Here is a 9,712-nt window from a genome sequence, read left to right as displayed (position 1 = left end):
AAACTAACCTTTTACTCCCCAACATCAGAATGCATATTCCCCTGACTGTCTTTATTCATTTCCTAAGGTGTTGGCAAGGCACATTTGTTTAACAGTTAAGAGCCTCACTAACTGGTAAATATTTCCTGTATTGTTGTGACTTCAGTGAGCGAGTCGGGGTCATGTTGTGGGGAGAAATTATATGCTTATCACTGTGGGGTTAAAAGGGTTGAAAAAAGATTTGATCCTCGATCGATAAATGTACAACCAAGAATAAAAGAGTGACGTAAGAAGGTATCGGCGTATAAGCGCAGAAGTGAGTCACTGCTGCCCTACTTCCTCATGTATTTCCCCTTCTCTTCCCCCCCCCTTTCCTTCTCCCTCACTCTGAACGATTTGCAAGCCCTCGACACGTGACTTCTACGTCATGGCTGAATTTAAAACTTTCCAATTAGACACAATTAGGTTAAATTTGTACGTGGAGGCGAATTTGACGAATTTGGTCTTGTGATGGATGGGCCCTTATTGTCCACCATAGTGTTAATAGCTAGGTTTCAACAAAAATGACGTACTTTGTAATAATTGTGTTAATAACTGTTAAAATTGTAAAAAAATAAATTTTTTGTTACATAAAAATCTCGCCCAGAGGTTATGAAATATGCAAACCTGGTCTCCTTTTTTCCCTCCCATCAAAGCGCACAATCCCGAGCAAGAAATCCCAAGCAACCAGGCCAATTGGAATACGGAGTTTGTTTCTTCCTGCTCGTTTTCTGGACCAGTCATATTAAAATACAAGTTACTAGTTAATAAAGATGTACACATTTGTAATCGGCGACGTCACTTTATTTCATCTCATTAGTCCCGACCCAATTATTTACTTCAATAACGTAGCCTTCCTTCTACACGCTGACGGGCTCATAATCAGCTGGTTCCTTGTCGGGGGCGTACCCATAAGGATCGTCGAGGTAACCTCCCCTTCCCTTTCGTGATATCGGCGGGAGTCCACGGAAGCCTCTTTTGTTCTCCCTGTAGTCATTGTCGTACCCAGGCTGCGGATGGTCAGCCGGAAGTGACGTAGCCGCACAGATGATCAACAGGAGAACCAAGGAAACAAGAAAGACCTGGGACATCTGAAATGATTCATTTGATCAGTTGAAATTTGGCTCATGTTATGTTTCGAACAGCTCATGGGTGAGGTCATCTAAAATCAGTGATAGAATCGTTAAACTGGTTTGGGTTATGAAATAACGAAACTTTTAAAGAGTCTATTAAATAGTTGAGACCATAGTTTGCTCGACGAAGCGCCTATACTCTTAAAATGAAGCCGAAAACGTTGCACAGAAAGGCCCATGTAAGTATTCTCAGTCCATCGAACACTGCTCGCGCTCGCTCAGCGACAAGTTTATTTTATTTTTGATTACTATGCCTCGCTTCACGGATTGAGGTTTTCTGATGTTGAATGAAATGCTAGTAGTCCAGGCGTTTCTTGATCTAAAGTATAATTTAAGTTTTCTATAAAAAAAAACGTACATATAAGATTCTGGAATTTCTTAAGAATTTCTCAAGATTTATCTTAGATGATCCTATGTTTTCTTTTGAAATAAAAGAAAAAGCTCAATACGTGTTTTAAATTACAGAAGAGGGGAAAGTTTCGCGACTCTTTGCTGAATAAAAGAAATAAATTCCATGGCAATTGCAATTGTTTTGGGAAGAAATTAGGGAACAGCTCGATTCCAACCGATTTAATCAGAATAAATCTGTCTTTCTGTCTTACCTTTGTTAGTAGAATTATTTCTTTTTCTTTTGAACCAACCCTCTTTCCACGCCAAACACAGGATTCTGGACAAGCCTTTATTTTTGTGATCAACTTTTAAGGTGTTAAACTAAATTTGATTAGTTTTAAGGAAAACAATTAATCTTTCACCACCTGCTGCGAGCAGTGATCCAAAAGGCTGGGGTGCGGATACAACGGAAGGAAGTGCAGATATCAAACTTATTTCCCTTTTTAAGCAAAGAATCAATTCATGAAATTTATTCATATGGCCAAAAGGGGAGACGATCGACGATTGACGCTTTGTCAATAAGATTATTGGTAAAATTTCTGTCAATGAGAAGTCACAAACAACCATGTTTATTTTTGGTCTCACACATTTTTACCGCTCCAGTTAAAGAGAGATTTGAAGAAATGATTAAGACTATAAACGATCATGAATTAACTTAACAAATAACGAATTCTGATAGGCGGACTGTAACGCTACAAAAGGGTGAAGGTAATAGATTTATCGAGGCATCCGGAGTTAGAAATATCTTAGATTTTAATAAGTGTTCAATATCATCATTTCAAATCAATTTCATCACTGATTTTTCTACGTGATATTTAAAGAGTGCAATTTAAAAAGAGTTCTGTTGAGAGCAAAAGAGGTTGTGACAAAGTTTATTGAGAATTCCTAGATTTATAAATATTTTTCACTTTGCTGAGTTGAAGAGTGATACACATTCCCTTAAACATAGTCAAAAGGAAATGATATTACTAACCTTCTGTGTAAGAAGTCATCACCGAGGTCGAAATTCACAGCATGGAACATGGTTGAAATCAATTTCGCAAGTACAAAAATGAAATTAATGTTAGAAAAGGCGGATGTTAATCGATGATACAAGAAAACTTTAATCTTACAATTTCTTTTAAAAGATTTCAATAAGGTGAGAACTCATTACACGCTCTAGACACGACAAAAATGAATTATTTTTCACTCCACTACCAAGTTGAAAATTCATCATTTTTCTTGTGCTAGACTCCTTACTAAATGAATAAGAACCCACATCGTACATCTTTCTCAGCGATGTATCTGGTGATAAATTACCGGTAATTATCTTTGATAATTGTCATTACTCGACATTCAGCCTTACAGGATTATTTTCATCGATGCTTTTTCAGTCCTAAGTGAATGCCATTGCGGAGGCATCAACTTACCTCCACAAATCAAACCAACTTTAGGAAAAGAAAGCGACAACGTATTCAGATAAGAGTATTATTGTTGGTTATGTTAGAAATGTCGGAATTTTTTTGACTTCGTACTAAAACGAAATGGAAATCTGAAAAAAAATAAAATTCTGTCCTTTTTTTACTTTCTAAATCTCTCAGGTTTGAAATATTTCGACGGGGAACTGGGTCGAATACTTCACGTAGATGCTAACAGTTGGAGTTTCCGTGAAAAGTAAAAAGTAACAACAGAATTTTACATACGTTGATTTAAAGAGTCTCCTCTGCCTGTATTTGTGTTCAATCAATTCCTATCTAATGTTTGTTTTGATTTTGCATTTGAAATTGGGAAATATCCATTAATTAGACAAGTTTCGCCTTTTCTCATTTTTTCCCGGAGGTTTAGCAATAAGCAACAAGACCTACACCTAGAACCAGTATAACACTTTGATCTAGAGCTAGAACTAGAACTAGAACCAGAACTGGAACAACGGAAAATAAACTGTTTATATTCTCTCGACTAGAACTAGAAATAGTTCAAGACCGAGAACTAGAACTGGTCTAAGACCTAAACTTAGATCTATACCTAGACCTAAATCGACCTGGACCTAGACCTAAAAGTAGTGGAAGATCTAGACCTAGACTTAGAACTAGTACAAGACCTAGACCTGGACCTAGAGCCAGTATAAGACCTAGACCTAGAACAGGACCTTGACCTACAACTAGGATAAGACCTAGAACTAGACCTAGTACAAGACCTAGACCTGGAACTAGAACCAGAACAAGACCTAGACCTAGAACAAGACCTAGACCTAGAACAAGACCAAGAACTAATGCAAGACCTAGACCTAGTACGAAACATAGAACTAGTACAAGATCTAGACCTAGAACAAGACCTAGACCTAGTACAAGACCTAGACCTAGTACAATACCAAGACCTAGAACAAGACCTAGACCTAGTGCAAGACCTAGACCTAGTTCAAGACCCAGAAGTAGTACAAGACCTAGACTTTGTGTAAAACCTAGACGTAGTACAAGACCTAGACCTAGTACAAGACCTAGACTTTGTGTAAAACCTAGACGTAGTACAAGACCCAGAACTAGTACAAGACCTAGACCTAGTACAAGACCTAGACCCAGTGCAAGAGCCAGAACTAGTACAAGACTTAGATCTAGTACAAGACCTAGACCTAATGCGTGACCTAGACCTAGAACAAGACTCAGACCAAGATCAAGACCTAGAACTAGTACAAGACCTAAGCCTAAAACAAGACTTAGAACTAGTACAAGACCTAGACCCAGTACAAGACTAAGGCCTAGTACAAGACCTCAGAGAACTAGAGCAAGACCTCGACTCAGACAAATTACAAGACTTTGTCACGGGAAAGTTTACGGAGGCGACCATGAATCATGGAAATTCATATTCGTTACGTAATTGGAAAGTCAATCCCAAATCAGTTGAAATGCCAGTCATAATTAATGGTTGTATTTTGATCTATATAAATCCTCATTGCTGAATAACTGTGGCTTTCTGACAAATCCCAAAGGCTTCCTAAGAACATTAATGAGGTGCAAATTGGGACTTTGGGTGGGGAGCTCTCCTTTCGTTTTTAAAATGGAATTCTTCTCAAGTTGCCACCTAACAGATCAGAAAAAAGGCAAAAGAAAACCATCGTGATCATCATAATGCTTAAATTTTATTTATCATAAGTGCACAATAAGCTAAAAACGTTTTGAGCAATTTCCGCTATGATAATATAAAGTAAAGATAAAAACACACAAGTCATTAGCCTGCTTTTTTCAGTTAGGATAAAATAGCAGATTGACAGCGTCTCTCTCACGTGTGTTTGGTTCCTCCTAATTTTTTTTACTAGCTATAAGTGATTAATTCATAATAAGCGATTCTATTTTACTAGAGTACTTGGGGAAGATTCTCAAGGTGGCCAGCTGTGTTGACTTCAAATCTGTGGATAGGAAAATAGTGTTAGTTAAAACAATGAGTATACCCATATAATATAATTTCATCCCCATCTTAAAAAATTTATATACGAATATGACACTGAGCGCATTTTCAGCTTCTTTAGACCTTTTGGCCACGGTGAAGTATTTATTCAAATGGGGCAAAGTTCGTTTCGTTGGTCGCCATTTTGAATCTTGCTTAGCAGCCTGGCCATCTATCTTTGACGAGAGGTGTTCTCCCCTTTTGGCGATCTGTTATAGAAATTAAAAGCTACGCAAAAGGATATTGTTGACCCAAATAGTTTTCCGATAATCAAAACTATTCTGTAGCCCCTTGTCGAGGTTCCCGTCATCTGGATAAAACTTTGCTATGTCAGTCGTATGTGGGCAGGGCATTGGATTGCTAAGCAGTTATCGTAATCGCTTGAGAATTTTCACTTTTATGTGGCGCCGAGTGTTTATGAGTATTTTTCTTCTTGAGAATAGGGCCGCACACCAGCCAATTAGCTCATATAGTTTGAGTTCAAAGTCTTGTCAGATGCTTCTCCGTAGTTTACGAGGTGTTCAAGAGTTTGCAGATTTGTCTGCGTAAAGTAGATAAGGGAGCTTCTTCACATTACGTTGCGTTGTGCCGCGCAGATATTATATACAATAAATCCCTTTTAACGTAAATGGTTTAAGAAGTCGGATAAAACCAAATTCAATCATTGATTAAAAAGCTTTTGCACGATCAGGCCAATAAAAAAAAAAAAAATTCGAGAGAGTTTTTTATCGTAACATTGTATGGAGAGGCACATGTTGGCTAAGTTTCGTTGTCGGTTGAATGAGTTATAAACATACGTTTGAGACTTTGATCTCAAGGCCATACTGCAGGGGTGTTAAATTATTACCTTATTCGTCAAAGAGAATATTCTCTTGGTTCTTCTTATTTCAATTTATGTCTTGAGTCGCTGACAGAATTAAGACTGCCGATTTCAGACTTTCGAAAAGAGTGGTTTACATATGAGAAGGGTGGGGAGGGAATTTTTATGATCTAATTTCAACAAATTTTGAGCCTCGGATATTGTATTCCGAATTCCTGATTGGTTCTTGCATCTTACATCCAACACGTGCACATGGAATAACTGTTAAATATGCAGTATGGATATGTTAGAAGTGGTCCATAAAGGCCATATGTCATAATTTACATCCATTTGTTCTAGATAGCAAAGTGAAGAACGGATCTTGTCTCAAACAGGGTCAGGGTTTCAAGGCCTATACTTCACTTCTTAAAACTCCAAGCTCCCTTTTGATGCCCCAACCCAGCTTTCTCCTTACCTATTGGAATTTATTCCGCCTGTCGTTTCCCTTTCTGACAGAACCAAGCGAGACAGCCTGGTTGGTTTTGGGGTTCGGCAGGAACTGAGCGAGCGATGCGGAGTTTTCTCATCGGACCAGAATCTTCGACAGTGCTTCTCTTTCCAGTTCGGCAGTCTCTTGTGAGGCACGGGATGTCTTCTGGTCCTGGTTTGGGTCCATCCTGTGGTGGGACACCATTGACTGCCCGTCGTTTTCGTCTACATTCCCAACTAATGCAAGGCTCTTCTTCCTTTGCACCGTATACACTGGATTTCTTATCTGTGGACCCGCCACCTCTGAGGAAGTTTAGAAAGGTATTTTTTTGTAATAACATGTTTCTCCTGCATTGCCACGAGATACACGGTCTGCGTTCACTGAGGTCCTTGAGTTCAAGCGCACGCCTTTGAGCCCAATCCCATGGCTTTTCGCTTTCTTTTCCTAACAATTCTCCAGTGGTAGTCATCAAAATTAAAGAAACGTTAAGGAAAATGAGCGACCAGAATCCCATGTTACTCTCCCTGGCGAGGAAAAGAGAAATTAAATACCTTTTTAGATCATACAGAACAACACTTTACAACGGTTTTAATGTCAAATAATTCGCAGCATCATAGCTTTGATGAGCCAATTAAAAAGCTTTCCTGGTGAATAATGATACTCTACGAGTTATCCCTAATGTTTTAACTTCCTCCTGTAAATGCTGCTTCCAATTTATAGCACATCGGAAACAGACTGTTCAGAGACCTGAATTCTTGTAAGTGCGACGGAGGTTAGACGGAGAAAATGGAAATCTTTAAGCCTAATTGAATTATCAGTTGAAGGATTCCACCATCGTGATTTGCAACGGTTACTTACATGAAGCCAGATGATGCTGGTAATGGTTTAAAATCTTAAACGAGTGTAAGCTTTCAAAGCAGGATACAAATAAGAATTATTGGGCAAATTCCCAAGGTAAAAAATTGATAAATAAAGGAAAGGCCGACTACAAGTTTAACTGACGATCAACATGCTTCTTTTTATTACACGGAGGAGCTGAGATTAGAAGAAACGTGCATAGGATGCTAAGTATCTCACAGGTGGGTGTCAAACGCCGAATTTTTCATGAGCCGAACGCGCTGATACCTTGAATGAAGCACTTGAAAAGTTAGGTGCCTAACTCAATTCATTCAATCCATTTGGGAAGACCTGGCTCTACTTCCCGCCTAGCTTGCCCGGAAATTTCGACTTGAAAACAGCTTTGGAAAAGACTGTGGAACGCCTTTTGTTGAGACGAAGACACAATCATGAACCTAACCCAAAACATATCATAATAACGATTTTTCCAGAAACTTCTAAGTCCTGGAAATGTGTAATGAACACCCTTGGCAAATGTATATAAAAAAGAGTAGACTTTTCTCAACTGGAATACGCAGTAAATCAGTTGTCAGAGAGGTATCAAAAAAACTTTCTGACAATGCATCTGACATTTTCCCACGACTGCTACAGAGATATCTAAGTATTCTAAGTAAGCCTGAGGAAAAAAAACACACGTTTTTATGGCAGATTTTGGAAAATAAAATGAAGAAAGGAATTAACGCGCTTCAATTGAGCCATCAAGCTTTTTCAATGACAAATTACTCGAATTCGATCAAATTTATTCTCTGATCGTACCTTTCACATGATTTGAGTCCTGGGAAGCGGACTGCACGAAAAAAGTATCCCGCCATTTTGTAAACAATTGCCTAACCTAACTAAACTAATCCTAGCACTCACAAACTGCGTGAAGCGCTTTCTTACGATTTTAACACATTTTATCGAACTTTTAGAGTACCCAGGAAACCAGCCCACATTCTTTAATTTGTGTGATTCAAAGGGCTTCTTCTAGGAAATTTAATCGTATCAAGGTGTAATCCTTGTTGTTTCTATCATGCTATAGTCTAATGTATTAACAGCAGTCAGCGCGTACAGCCGGTTTTGTTCAAATTGCCCCAAGACAAAGGCTGATTTGAACTTCAATGCCAGCCTCAACCACTCTTTTATTTGAAAGCATTTCTTGGAGGGATCATCAAATTAGCTCGGCTCACATTAAACTCTTTCTTTCCAAACTGATAGAAGTGATAGAAGAACGATAAAACAAAGCCTAACCTATTTAGCTTTAGGCATTTTTTACTAACTCAGTCAGCAAATTTCTTAAACGTCCGATTCAAAATCAGTAAGATGTGTAAATATAGAAGCAGAGGGAGCCATCTAAACTCCTGTGGAGTCACTCCAATAGCCCAGCAACCTTTCCAGCGGTGAAGTACTCTATATTTATTCTTTTGAACTAACAGGCCTGCTTTATTGATCCAAGGTAAGAGAAACGATTATTACACCAAGAACTTAAAATTCGTGATTCATGTTGTAAGTAAGAACGGATAAAGACCCGCAGTCAATAAACCGGCGAAGACCATTTTCCAAATTGGTCGAAAATTTTCCGTTTTATAAGGATTTAGTTCATTATCACCTGCCGTTGATAACAAAAATCTTTTAAAGTATTTTCGATTCTTTTTGAGCTCAAAAAGTGTGATAAGAAGTACTGTAAGATAAAATGGAATATGAACAATTTTAACGTCAATCGGTAAATTAAGCAAAAGAGAGAAACGAATCACCCTAACTTCACATCCCACAAATATCAAACGAAGATTAAGTTATTACACTCGGAAATCACACACAAACCATATAAAATGCAAGTTTAAGTCAGTGTATATGTCAAGCTAAATAAAACGTGTGTAAATAAGTCAGCCCTCATACGTACGTTAATTTGAGATCCAAGGAGAAGCCTTTAAACGCCTTGTGTGAAACAAAGTAATAAAAAATGGTACATACAAGCCGGTTTTAAGCTAATCTTTCCGCATAGATTACTGAAGCGGAAATGAGCATCGCTTTTTCATTGAAGAACCTTTCATCAGAAGATTGGTTTTGCAGACCACACAAAATAGAAAACAGTCGCCTCCTTACCTGGTGGACTTCCTTCAATAAAATCAATCGAATCACCGATGGGCTTTCATTGGCTCATAAAATTTAATTACTTGCTCAATACGGGGTGCTAGTTAACTTAATGGAATATCTTTAAAGGTGATCCTTGAAAACTATGTTATCGGCAGCAATTATTAGTTTCCTTATAATGGTGCCGCTCACTTAACGTAAGGAACAAAACGTGAGTTAGTTCCTGAGTAGCCTGAGGCTAAACTTATACAGATACAATAGCAGCTATCAGGAAATGAAACGATATGGATATTGTTGACCAAAATAACGCACGCAGTTCAATTATTAGAGCCCGTTTTTAACAGCACTGATATGTCAAGGTCTCTCTAAATTCATAGATTACAACTAATTGATGGTTTAAGCTTTTAATAGAGAGGTTAATCATGCTAATAGAAAACGGCTGAAAGCGTTCTCCTTTCGGATAGTTTTGCGTTAGGTAGAAAATATTTGCAATCG

General features: G+C 38.1%; 1 protein-coding gene and 1 long non-coding RNA gene across 2 annotated transcripts; both read right to left on the bottom strand.

The window, feature by feature from the left end:
• Positions 1 to 800: 800 nt before the first annotated feature.
• Positions 801 to 1,838, bottom strand: LOC113684996 (uncharacterized). Its single transcript, XR_003447525.2, has 2 exons — positions 1,754 to 1,838; positions 801 to 1,109 (listed from the first exon to the last, which is right to left on the bottom strand). It is a non-coding gene; the product is annotated as an uncharacterized LOC113684996 (long non-coding RNA).
• Positions 1,839 to 4,637: 2,799 nt separating this feature from the next.
• Positions 4,638 to 9,166, bottom strand: LOC113684994 (uncharacterized). Its single transcript, XM_089192327.1, has 3 exons — positions 9,027 to 9,166; positions 6,236 to 6,774; positions 4,638 to 4,923 (listed from the first exon to the last, which is right to left on the bottom strand). The coding sequence occupies exon 2, from the start codon at positions 6,762 to 6,764 to the stop codon at positions 6,246 to 6,248; it is 519 nt and encodes a 172-aa protein (XP_089048453.1). The 5' UTR covers positions 6,765 to 6,774; positions 9,027 to 9,166; the 3' UTR covers positions 4,638 to 4,923; positions 6,236 to 6,245.
• Positions 9,167 to 9,712: the final 546 nt, after the last annotated feature.

Source organism: Pocillopora damicornis, chromosome 13, assembly GCF_964200805.1.
Source record: "Pocillopora damicornis chromosome 13, jaPocDami1.2, whole genome shotgun sequence".
Taxonomy (NCBI): domain Eukaryota; kingdom Metazoa; phylum Cnidaria; class Anthozoa; order Scleractinia; family Pocilloporidae; genus Pocillopora; species Pocillopora damicornis.
The sequence above is the reverse complement of the archived record's forward strand: the minus strand, read 5'-3'. Positions and strand labels throughout refer to the sequence as shown.